This window comes from Vidua macroura, chromosome 7 (assembly GCF_024509145.1).
Source record: "Vidua macroura isolate BioBank_ID:100142 chromosome 7, ASM2450914v1, whole genome shotgun sequence".
In the NCBI taxonomy this organism is placed as follows: Eukaryota; Metazoa; Chordata; class Aves; order Passeriformes; family Viduidae; genus Vidua; species Vidua macroura.
The window spans coordinates 4,529,504-4,542,071 of NC_071577.1; the positions used below are offsets into that span (position 1 = coordinate 4,529,504).

At 49.6% G+C, this 12,568-nt stretch overlaps 1 protein-coding gene across 8 annotated transcripts in view; it reads left to right on the top strand.

Annotated features, from left to right (window-relative positions):
* MLPH (melanophilin) overlaps positions 1 to 12,568 on the top strand; it is a 31,942-nt gene that overhangs the window by 13,210 nt on the left and 6,164 nt on the right. For 3 of the 8 annotated variants that reach the window (XM_053982704.1, XM_053982701.1, XM_053982702.1), the window contains 6 exons: positions 357 to 485; positions 2,068 to 2,254; positions 3,887 to 4,038; positions 7,431 to 7,514; positions 9,309 to 9,500; positions 11,931 to 12,116. In XM_053982704.1, coding sequence (XP_053838679.1) covers positions 357 to 485; positions 2,068 to 2,254; positions 3,887 to 4,038; positions 7,431 to 7,514; positions 9,309 to 9,500; positions 11,931 to 12,116 — 930 coding nt within the window. The remainder of the gene's footprint in view (positions 1 to 356; positions 486 to 2,067; positions 2,255 to 3,886; positions 4,039 to 7,430; positions 7,515 to 9,308; positions 9,501 to 11,930; positions 12,117 to 12,568) is intronic. The other 5 variants (XM_053982703.1, XM_053982707.1, XM_053982706.1 and 2 more) reach the window with 5 other exon arrangements.

Genomic DNA, 12,568 nt, shown 5'->3' on the forward strand with positions numbered 1-12,568 from the left:
ATGGGGACATGCTTCAGGGCTCAAAAGGATTACCTGGATCTCTCTCTGAGCTGTAACCTGCCTCAGCTTTCCCACAGTGCCTTTATAAACCAGGAGAGAGATTCTCACTCTGCTTAAGGCAGCTGTGCTTGAGCCAGAGGCTGTGGAAATTAGGAACTCACTTTTCCTTGCCTTTAGCACAAGCACACACCGTACCTGGCTCCCTTCAAGCAGGACAGCATCAGGCCCAAATTCTCTCTGCAAAAAGCAGAGCAAACTCAGGCAAACTAAGGAGAGAAAGGTCCTCCCTCCCCCTTTCCTCAAGGTCAACTGTGTCTTACACTGAATTTGCCTTTCTTGCACTTTCTGTGCTAAAGATGTGCAAGACAAAGCGGCTGCTGTCTGTGCACCCCTTTGATTTCGAACTGGACTCGGATTACTCTGCTCAGTCTCGCCGCCAGTCTGTGCAGCTCTCTCCAGCAGCCAGCAGCCCAGATGCTTTCCAGGTACTGGGAGACTCCTGGGGGGTTCCTTTCCTTTCTTCCTCCTTTTCCTTGCTTGCTACCACTGCTCCTTCAGCCTCAGAGCTCCTTCAGCCGGTGTTGGGAGACAATGGTGCCAATCCCTCATCCCCATCGCTGCTTGCAATCTCTTCTTCCAGCTGAAGTCCTTTGCTTCAGGCCAAGTCAGGAGCAGGACATCTGATCCAAGTGAGGATGAGTGCTAAGATGAGACAGCAAGAGGTTCTCTGGCTGTGTCCCTGCAGATTTCCTTGCTCTCAGCAGACAATAATTTTCTTGTGCTGTCCCAAGGCTAGGGGACACACCCTGGTTCCCAGCGGGTTCAGTGCTCGAGGGGTTAAATGAAATCAGGTTCTTCTCCCATCTTCCCATCCAGTTTGGGGCTGGGTTTGCCGTGTGGTGGCACTGGGGTGCAGCTGGCCAGCAGCTCCATGAGGCACATCTTGTGAGGTTGAGATGAATCCCACAGAGGCAGCGTGAGTGAGGGCCAGCCGGAGGGATGAACACCAGCAGGACAAAAACTGCAGGAATGCTGGTTGCTTCGAACTAGGAGACTAGATGGACTTCAATATCCAGAGCTTCTGGCCAGGAGCAAGACTCAGGCAGATCCAGACAGTACAGTGAGCTGTGCCCTGTGATCCCACCTAGGGCCAGGGGTTGACCAACCCCACCTTCCTGCTCTGGGGAGGAACAAAGATGGGGTGACCCTGGGGTCTTCCAGCCTAAGAGGCTTCAGGTCCAGCTTTTTGGGACCTCTTGTTTGCCTTTCCTGGTGAAGCTGCACTTTTAAAGCATTAAACAGCTCCTTCTTTGTAAGAATGCTCTGATTAAACTCTATTCTTGGGTAGAAGTAGGATGTGCTGAGATTTGTAACAACTTAAATAAATAAATCTGCACAATTCCACACAAAATTATTAGAATTTGGGGAAATAATTAGATCCCTCTTTTTGTTTGTCTTTACCCCCTTTTTTTGTAGCAGAATTCAGTGTGAGGGCTGGTCTCTGTCAAACTGAATTTATGGATTACAAATTATTTGAGGAGGTGGCTGTTTGAATAAGTAGAAGGGGATAGTATTTTAGAGGATCAGAGAGTTTTGCAGTCTGGCTGAAGGAACTCTGTGCTTGTCAAAATTACCAGTGCCCCCTGGCAGTGATGGGAAGTATTGCTCAGGGTTCAGCAGCCAGGCAAAGCCTTTAAATGGGATTATTAGGAACTTTTATATTTTATATAAATATAATTGGCATTATAAAAGGTCAATCCATGCATATATTGAAGAATGAAGAGAGGAGCTCTTAGTGAAGGTCAGGAGAGACAAGGACTTGTAGAATCATAGAACAAGTTGGGTTGGAGGGACTGTAAAGGTCATCTCATTCCAACTCCTTCCACTATCCCAGGTTGCTCCAAGCCCTGCCCAGCCTGGCCTTGGATACTTCCAGGGATCCAGGGGCAGCCACAGCTCCACATTGTTCTTACTCTGGGGGCCCCTGAGCTGGAGGCAGCACTACAGGTGGGGTCACACAAGTGGAATCTCTGTGGGCAGCTGCTCAGCAGCATCCTCAACTCTCAGTCCTTCCCAGATTTCCCCAACTCAGCTGAAGATGGCTCCCAGGAGTCCAGGATCACGGATGCAGACCTGGTGTTCCACCACGTCCTGCAGGAGCCGGGGGTGAGCGCTCCGGAGCAGCACTTCAGCACCGAGGTTCGGCTCACCGTCAACGCACGGAGGAGGAGCCTGGAAAGAAACCCAAAGCCTGGTTGGTGTCCTTGTCCAGGTTCCTCTTGTATCCTCTTGGGACAAGTGGCTGCAGGTGTTGGACCAAAGTGAAAACATCTTTGGGGTTTTTTTCTGAGCAACCTCAAAGCCACTAAGAGGGTCAACACAAGTTATCCGTCTGCAAAAGGGATTTTTCTTAGGAAAGAATCTGGCTGATGTTATTTAGTTGTAAAAGGGCTGATCTTGTTCCCAACAAAGCCAAAAGGGTTGTTCCTAAGGTATCCATCCCTTTCATACCTACTGGTGATTTCCAGGGCAGAAACTAGATACAATCCAATGGATGCTTCTAGAAACAATGGGAGGTGTTTCCTGCTGCAGGCAGAGTTCAACTCCTTAGTAAAGGGTGTTGTGGCTGCAGAAAGCTTTGAGTTTTTAGGGGACTTGGACAAGAACTGGAGGTCCCTAAGTGGCATCCTTTTAGCTGGCAGGGTGCATGGGTAGGCTACATGGATTTGTGAGTTTATAAATACCATATAAGAGGCAGAATTTGCCTTTTACAGCCTCTGTTTTTCCTGCAGCGATAGCAGAGCCAGGAGGGCTGGATATTGGCTTGTGCATATGCAAATGTAGAATATATGTCCTTCTGTGTCTCCAGTGGCCTGGCTGTATTTTCAGGACATTTGGGAATGCTGGGTAGACCTTAACATGGCTGTTTAAATTACCATTCCAAGTCCTGCTGGAGCATCACGGCAGCAAGCATGTTAATTCTATTTTCTCTCATTGTTTTTTGTCTCATTTTAAATTCTCCTTTACACAGGAGACTTTCCACTCTTTTTAAATGCTCCATCCTAGGCTGATACCTCTCTAGCCTGAGCTTAAACATCTTCCAACCCTGGACAGTGTGCAAAGGGCAGCATCCAAACCTGGGCTCCCACAAAATTGGGAAGGCAGTAGTGTTTTTTAGTGAGGCTGTTCAGGGTATGAGAGCAAGGATGGTGCTCCTCATGCCTTGTGTGGGACCCTGCTGTATTTGGTGCTGTGTGGAGCTGCAGCCTGGTCCGTCCTGAAACTTGGTCTGGCTTGCAGAAGCACCTCCTGCCGAAGGGTAGGAAGTCTGATCTGGGGAAATGCCTCATTATTTGCTTGTCTTAAGGATGGATGTCCAGGAAAGAACTCAGGGGTGATGCCCTGTGAAGGCTGACCTAGAACAGAGGCCAGGCAGAGTTAAAGAATAAAGTAGGGATTTTTTAGAAGGCCTCAATGGATCCACCTTGGGCAGCACAAGAGCCCAGCCAGGGCTACACCCAAGATGAACCAAAATGGTCACAAAATGGACAACCAGTCACAGGGTCTCTCACTTTTATAAGTTCTGGTCCATTTGCATATTGGAGTTAATTGTTCAATTCCAGCTTTAGCCCATGAAGTCCCATCCTGCTTGTTTTTCTCTCTTCATTCTGCCATTGTTTCTGCTCTTGGGCCTGAGATTTGGATCATTTGTCCTTGGTCCCCAGCCAGAGAAGGAATTGTTTTGTCTCTCTGCTCTGTGAAGAGAGCTCAGCATCCCCCAATATGAAGCTCAGAAGTGCACACTAAAGCAGCACAGAATGTGAGAAATAGAAAAGCTAAAAGCTGAGGCACCGTTGTGAACGCCTTGTACCTTTCTCTCCCCAAGGCATCCCCTGGAACGAGCCGCCCCGGGCCCGGTACTCGGCCGACATGGACACCTCCGACGAGGAGGTGAGGGGAGCCCAGCTCCCAGCCCACCACACCAAACGCCGGAACAGAGCCTCCTCCCAGGAGAACATCAGCCACTCCTCCAACCAGGTACCAAACTGCCTCTGCTGACACCCAGCCCGTGGCCACGTCCCTCTTATTGCCTCCGAGGTGCAGGGTGGTTCAGAGGGGAAGAGAAGCAGCAATGGCCAGCTGGGGTGTGCTTTTCCAGTCACAGCAAAAAGAAAACCAGGCACTGCTTGGTGCTTCCATGGCCCACGCTGCCATCACAATAACAAACCTGCCTTTGTTGCTGCTCATTTTCCAGCTTGTTCTTATTAATCTGAGTTACTTGTGGCTTCTTGTCTCCAGAAAGGCTTGCTTAAATTGAATGTGCCAGTGCTTAATAACCAGGTGGAGGTCTGGAGATGGATATTTAATAAGCACCAAGATCCTTCTCTTCCTCTGCAGTGTGTTCCTGCCTCGGTAGGACTGGGTCAGGATGACCTGTCACATACCTCTCCTGAGTGATGGTAATGGGGGGAACAGTCTAAAGAAAGGTGTGAAACAGGATCTAAGCTTGTGTTTTAATTGTCAAGCAAGGACCTGCTGTTCCTGGTGCTCCCTTTGCCAGTGGTGGGCAGTGAGGATGGTAAAGCTGATCTGGTTCCTCAGATCTCATGAGCAGCAAAATGCAGGGTGGTGTTTGGCTACACATGCAGAGGCAGAATCACTTTCCAGTCTCAGAGGTGGTAATTTGGCACATCCTGGACCCCTCTTTGGGTAATCAGTGTGAGATCTGTGACCACAACCATCCCTCAGCACCACACTTCATGTGCCTGGGTAGGCAAAAAAGCTTCTCTTTGCCGGTTACTTCTGTGGGCACATGTTTTAATTAGCAAATGCCTTTCCTTCCTCAGCCAGTAGTAAATGGGAGACACCCTGGACTGGGTGTCCTTAATGAGGCCACGCCGTGTTAGGCATGAAATGTGCACTATGCTTTACAGTGGGGAAATGGGCCCAAATTCCTACCAACGCCTCCCACGACTTCCTCCAGGAGCTGGGAAAGCTCCCACACCGGGCTGTGGTTTGTTCCCTCACACCTGGAGGAAGGCTGGTGGGGACCCTTGTCACCCTAATGGTTACGAGGCATCTTCTCACTCCCACTTTACCCTCATTTGCTCTTGTGGCAGCGTTGCTAATTAGCTTAAATAGCTCCCCATGCTCCCTGCCCTTTGTGCTGCTGATGTGTTTACAGCCAGCAACCATCCTCCCACCCAGCCTCCTCCTCACCCAGCTCTAACTAACCGGGGGCTGTTCCCTAGTCCTGTCACTCCAGGAGCTGAAGGTTCAAGAACAAAACTTAAAAAAAGAAAAACTCTATTTAAAAAAGCACTTAAACTTGATTGGACACGAAAAGAAACCCTGAATTGGTACCTGTGTGGGTCTTTGCCTTTAGGTTTTTAAAAGTCAGGTAGCAACAGGACCAAGCCACAAGGAATAGCTCCAATTTACCAAGTTTCTCCCCAGAAGCCATTCTGCTGTACCTCAAGGGAGCTCAGTGGTTCTGGATTCCCAAAGCTTTGATGCTCTCTGGCTCCTCTTCTTTACATAAAGCTTCTGTTAGGGGCTTGGGTAGAGTAACCTGTCCTCCCCCCTCAGCAGCAAGGCGTAGTTTCCCCTACCTGATGTTGTGGGCTGTGCTTTAAGCTTATTGCCCTCGAATGTTTTAATGCAGAGCACAGTTTGCCAGCCTTTGTCACGCTGGGAGAAGTGCAGGGTGACCCAGTCCCTGATGGAGATGTGCCCTAATGGGGTGACCACCCTGCATTAAAGCCAGCCTTGACTGGGAAGGAGAGTGAAGCTTTTCAGCTGCTATCCTGGTAGATAGCCATCAATATCAACAGCAGCCCGTGCTTCAGGCTCTGATCTCTCCCAGCCTCTTCCTTATGGAGGTAGGGCAGTGGTGCCTCCTGGTTTGTCACCATCTCTGAGGCTGATGGCTCATCAGAGGCTTCTCATTGTCACTGGGAGCCATGCAAGACTCAGGCCTTAAACAGGACTGAAAAACCACTTAGCAATGGACTGAAGTGCTTCCTGCCAGGGGTTTTAATGCTGCTTGGAGATGCTTTCAGTTCGGGGTGGTAATGACAGCTCTGCTCTCCACGGTGCCAGGTTTTTATATTCATCTTCCCTTAAGCAGATGCAATCATCCCTAGCTGTTGTGAAGGTCTAATTAATCAAAGGCTGACAAGCACAAAAACTAAGTGAGAGGATGGAAATTGTTACAAAAACAAAGCCTGCCCCTCACATCTCTTTGTTACCACCTCTGCTTACTGCTTTTGCTGCTTGCTCCCCTTTGAATGGGCAGAAGCCACTCGGAACAGCAGTGATGCACTGGTAGTGTCATAAAACAGGCAATATTTATCATCATTTATGTTTTATTTGTCTGGATCAAAGGAAAGAGACTTAGTTGGTTTTTTTTTCAAAGAAAGAAAAACTTCAATTTCTAAAGGAAAAAAAAACCCTTCCTTTAATGTTTACAGTGATCATAGATTATAGATCATAGAGATGTTTTGGTTTAAATGGATCTGAAAAGTATCTCATTCCACCCCCCTGCCATGGGCAGGGACACCTTCCACTGTCCCAGGGTGCTCCAAACCCTGTCCAGCCTGGCCTTGGACACTTCCAGGGATGCAGGGGCAGCCACAGCTTCTGTGGTCACCCTGTGCCAGGGCCTCAGCACCCTCACAGGGAAGAATTCCTTCCTAATGCCTAATCCAAATCCACCCCCACCACAAAGGTTTGTCTGGGTTCTTAAGCACAGGAAGTAACTTCTCTTTGATTTTCAGGATTCTCCCTGTCTTTAATTTCTCTGCCCTTCTCTCCATGCCCCATTTTAGTCAGAAGAGTGAGGGAGAAGAGAGGGGCGAGCATCTGGGTAAATCAATGCACAGAGAAGTCAGAAAATTTCAAAGTGGTGGGGAAAACTTTCAGGTTCGGTTTTGGATTTTTTCATGGGGAATTCTTGCCCTCTTCCCCCTTCCTCTCCACCACTGTGTTGGCAGGCATGTGGTTACAGCTTGAAAAACATGTTAGTAGGAAGTGAAAATGGATGTTGGCTTCAGTTTGGGGCAGCATGGGAATGATGGTGAGATGGGTGGCTTTATTACAGGCTGGTGCTTTTATTGGTGATGGGTTTTTACATTCACTGCATCAAAGCTCCAGGAAGTTGGTGGGAATTGCCTTGTGCTGGGGGCTTGGCATTGCTTGGAGTTTTCCAGATTTGAGGTTGCTCTGCACCTCCTGGAGCTTACTGGCATTTTTAAGACGTTACTTAAAAGATTTTATTTTTTAATGTCTTTCAACTCTGCCCACAGTGGCAGTGTGCTGCTGCTTGCTTTCCTCTGCTGGTTGCACTGTTTCCTGACTGTCCTGGCAGTGGTGGCTGGGCTGTTCTCTCCTCCTTTTCCCTCTCTCTCTGTCTCTCCCCTTTCCTGTAGATCCATGAACTCAACACTCGCATGTCCGCAATCGAGCGCGTGCTGAACCGCTTGGAGGAAAAAATCCTGACGCGCCCTGACGAGGTAACCGGGCAGGAATCCTGCAGGGATGGAGTGTGGGCTCTGCTGCTCCCTTCCCCTGGCCACTGCAGAGGCTTCTCTGAAGCAGCCAGCACTGCAGGGATAGACAAAATCATGGAAATATTTAGGTTGGAAGAGACCTCTAAGATCACTGAGCCCAACCATTCCCCCACCACTGCCAAGTCCTTCACTGAACCCTGTCCCTAAGTGCCACAATGACCTGGGCTGTTTGAGTTCACTCCTCTGTTTTGGCCTTGGAGGCTGCTCTCCAGTTCCAGGTGATGGAGTGCCTTAGAAAACATTGCATGGCAGGGCAGAAACTGCAGGAAATTTAACCCATTTAGAGCCTGTGCAAACCAGTGCCTTCCTTGCCCCCTCTGCACAAGGAAAATTTGGTTTCAGGCTGATAGTTCATGAAGTGCTAATTTGAGGAGTTTTGTTAGGTGGTGTCTGTATCTGCAGAGCTGTGACAGCTCATTTGAAATCATGGGACACTCAACTAGTGCCTGTGAGGAAGGCACTAGGTTATTGTGACTGTGAGAGCTGAGTCAAGGAGCATTTCTGTATCTCTTCTGAGCTGCCCTGATCTTACCATGCCATCAAACTTGGAAGAAAGCAGCTAAATTAAGTTAAAGCTGAGCAACAGTGTAGAATCTGTGAATACTTAGACCGCTTAACATTGATTTTTGGGTTTCTAATTTTAGACTGTGCACTCTTTTCCTTCATGTGAACCCATCACCACTCTGGCAGCTGATGGCTCAGTAGACTGGATGGTGATAATTAGGGCAAAGCCCCCAAGCATGGATGAAACAATGCAATTTCTACAATTTTTTCTAAAATTCTCAGAGGAAGATGGCCACAATTTTAATCATTCAGGGTTTCCATCAGTAATCCCGACCAAGGGAGTAAGAGGTTTTCACAGTGTCAGGTTCCCACATTTTATTCCCATATCCAGGGCTAATCAGAGCACAGGCAGTGGGTCTAAAGAGCTGTGGGACAGGCTGAGGTTAACTACAAAGCAAAGTTTTCCAGCAGAAAGGATAGCAGAGCCCTGGAATAGGTTGCCTGGGGAAAAGATTGCCTGCTGCAGATGCTGCTGTTGGAGGCTGTTAAAAACCAGCTCAGACAAAACCCCACCAGGTATGATGCAGGTAATTGTATTCCCATCTTAATGCAGGGGTCAGCAAGTTCAGGAACTTCTGGAGATCTCTTTTGGTGCCTGAGAGTTTAACAGGATTCTTCTCCAGCTACCATGAATTGCACCTAACAACGGGGGTGGGTGGCAATTTGCCATCTATCCTACAGGGAAATTTGATGTGTGGGTTCTCATCCCAAATGAGATTATCCAGAGGTTCCAAAAGTTACCTCAGGGAGTGGCAATTCCCATGGCTGCTTCCCTCTCCCCGGTGGACCTTGTTTCTGGGTTGCTGTGATCTCTGCCCTCAGAACCACCAGCCATGCCATGGTTCCTAACTAAAATGTGGTGATTTTTGGTCCCAAATCCCTCATTCCCACCTTTTTAAGGGTGGAGGGAAGGCAATTTTCCACGGAGAAAACCAAGCAGGTTCTGTGCGTGGGGGAAAATGGGAGTGGAGGTTCTTTAGGTCAAGTGTTTGTGTTCCTCAGGGAGGAGCTGGAGCGCAGCTCGCTGGGCTCTGCTGTTCCCTGGGTGGTTTGAAAGCCCCTCTGTGGTCACACTCCTTGAGCTCCCCTGCCTGGTGAGCCTGTCTGGACCCAGGCAGGCCCCGTGTCCACCACAGGAGGTTCTCACACCTTTCCCTTCTTCTGCTCTTCCAGTCTCTGGCCCCAGAGTCCCACACTGATCCCGATGCTGAGGAGGAGGAGTTGAAGAGGAAGCTGGAGGAGTTAGCCAGCAACATCAGTGATAAGGAAGTCTCTTCTGACGAGGAGGAGCGTGAAGAAGAGAAGAGAGCAAAGAAACCAGAGATGAATTCCTCCAGCGATGCCGTGGCCAGGGATGTTCGAAAGGTAATCTGTGCCCTACCACCCACATCATTCCAGGCTGCATCCATGATTCCTCCTGCTCTCAGTGGTTTATGGTTTTGCACCGTGAAAACGTGACTCTTCTTCTGTCCCACAACTCCACCAGGGCTGTGGCTGTGTCTGCTTTAACAATGTCAAGGGGTAGGGAAGTGCCAGGGTGTTAGATCTGGATATTTCTCCTTGTAGGCTCTCCCAGTCTCAGCCAAGAGTCAAAAGTAAAGCCTCTGAGAGTTCTTGCAGGCTACTGTCTGTCATGGAGAGGTACACAGCCTCCACATCTACTTAAAGGAGTTGTCCCAGCATCTGGAAGTCACTATGGAAAAGAGTCCTGGGCTGGGAGAAGAGCTCAGTGATGATTTGGTACCTACAGCAACCTTTGTCAGGCACCTGCTACAGCCTGAAATGTCTTTTCCACACCTGTCAGTGCTCCTGAGTCCCTAAACCCCTGATCCCACTTCCACTCTGCTAGATCAGCATCTCTTGCATTTCCAGCTCTGTGCTAACTCCTGTCCCTACTCCGTGGTGGGTGACCCGTGGGGACAGGGGTCAGGGAGAGGAGGACAGATCACAGCAGCATGTCTCCAGTTGTGCAGAGGTTCCAAGATGATCCATTAGCACAGATGGAGAGGTCAGCACTCCCTGTTGGGTCTCTGTGGGCTGGTTTGCTCATTCCCTCCCTCCTGCCTTGGCTGTGGAAGGGGGATGTGTGCATTTGCTCCAAAATGCTGGCAAAGGAAGGAAGCGGGCATGCTGCCCATCTCCTCTCCTCTCCTCTCCTCTCCTCTCCTCTCCTCTCCTCTCCTCTCCTCTCCTCTCCTCTCCTCTCCTCTCCTCTCCTCTCCTCTCCTCTCCTCTCCTCTCCTCTCCTCTCCTCTCCTCTCCTCTCCTCTCCTCTCCTCTCCTCTCCTCTCCTCTCCTCTCCTCTCCTCTCCTCTCCTCTCCTCTCCTCCAAAGCTCCATTCATCCGAGGTTGTGATGACTTTCATGGTGCCATGAAGCCTCCCTTTAATGTGCATTTGTTCCTCACAACACAAAACCTGGTGGGTTTGGGCCCCATTTGCTGTGCTCTCACTGCCACTGGAGCAGCAGTGCATCCTTACCCACAGCATCCTTTGCTGCCTCCTTTTTCCTGAAAGCTGCTTTCAGATGGTTGCTGCAGCCAGACTTAACTTCTCCTAGATTGAACAATCTGCATCATCTTAATAACTATTTCTAACTAAGTGCAGATAAGTGGTAACTCACCAAGCCAAGGTGACTTAGTTTCTGTGTGAGCTGCTGGGTGAGCAGACAGAGGCTCAAACCCTGAACTGTTTGTGTGGTATCAGTGTAAGATTCTGGTTTCTTATGAAATTAAGCCTGGATCCTCCAAATTTGCTACTTTCTTTGCCCCCAGGCCCTGCTATGAAGCAGGGAGGTGTATTGAGATAGAAATGTCTGCAGTAGCTGGACCAGCCTTGGTTAAAGGCTGTCAGCATGGATAATGTTTAACAACAACTTTCCTTATACTTGCAAAAGATCCAGGCTTGGATTTTGTGTCATTCTGAGGGATTTTGGATATGAGGTTCCTCCAGTCAAGAGGAAATCTTCTGACTAGGGGAGCACTGTGATGGAAGCACACGAACCTAATGGAAAATGTGAAAAAACTCTGCTGTACCATGAAGGCACCATAAAATGATAAAAATGTCATCTGGACTGAGTTAGCTGGTTCTCTGCAGGACAGCCTGCCCGGAAATACGTGCAGCTGTAAACACAACCAGCACATATGTCACCCCCATCTCCTTGGTTTCTAGGGAATTATCAGCTGGGAGAGGCGTGATGAGTTTCTTGGGCCCATTTTTACCCGTGTTTAGCACCTCATCAAGCCAAGGGCAGCACTTAGGGGCATGATTGCCATCAGTGCTCCTTGGGGTGGGAAGAGAGGACATAATTAGCCAAGTTCTGGCGCTGTGGCAATACAATCATTTTATGGGGTCAGGTTGTTTTTGTTCTTTTGCCACAAACTCAAGGAGTTGTTTGCATCCCCGCTCAGGCCCGCTGAGGTGTAAAGCAATATGCTGCAATTAGATCTTAACTGCTGCATAACCGAGTGGCCCTCAGGTGGCCAGGTGCTTCCAGTGAGTGAAGCATCCCTCCATAACCTCTTTTCCAAGCCTTTGGAGGTGACCTCTTTTGTCACAGCCATCCTGCAGAAAGCACGGGCTGAGATCAAAGCTCTGCCTAGCCATCTGATGGAGAGCCCTTCATGAGCAGTGTAAGCCCCTTAATTACCAGTCCTCCCTCTTCCCACAGCTCCTGGAGGTCTGGTGTCCCTGTGCCCCCTGGCTTGTGCTGTTTTATACACCACATTCAAATAACATCCATATTTTTTCTATCCCCTCCCTCCCTCCCTCCCTCCCTGTGCTTTGGCTCTCGCAGAGGTCGTCGGCTCAGGCTTTGAGTGAGATCACGGCCAAAGTGCTGAGAGCCATAAACGCCACGGAGGCAGCGGTGTGGGAGTCGGTGCATGGACAGAGCCAGGGCTGTGCCCTCCCTGCGGGGCAGCTTCCAGGCCTGCCAGATGGGAAAGAGGTGGCCGAAGTGTACCGGGAGCTTGAGGAAAATGTAAGGCTCCCCAGAGCTTTTGGGCAGAGGGGGGTTGGGAACACAGAGGAATCCCCCCCCAAAATTTTGCTTGTTAAGGGGGTAGGTCAGCACTGAAAGGATGGTCAGCAGAGGGATTAAAAAGTCTGGTCTCAGAGGATGGTACAACAGCAAAAGAAGATGCTGTGTCTTGTGGCTTTCCTTCCCTTGGTTCCTGGGTGATGAATGTGGTCCCCACCTTGCTGTAGCATGGCTTTGCTGGACTTCAGCAGTCCCTGCTCCAGCAAAACTTGTGTCCCATTCCCTTCAGTTCCACTGTGTGTTTCATCAAGGGGTTTATGGGCATCACCCCCCTCTTCACTAAGGCTGCCTGTGCCTGGGGCTGATGGGCTGGTGCAGGTGACAAGTTCACAGCCAGACCTCAATCCCCCTGCAAGGTTTGTGTGACCCCGGAGCACTGACAGCTTTTTTAG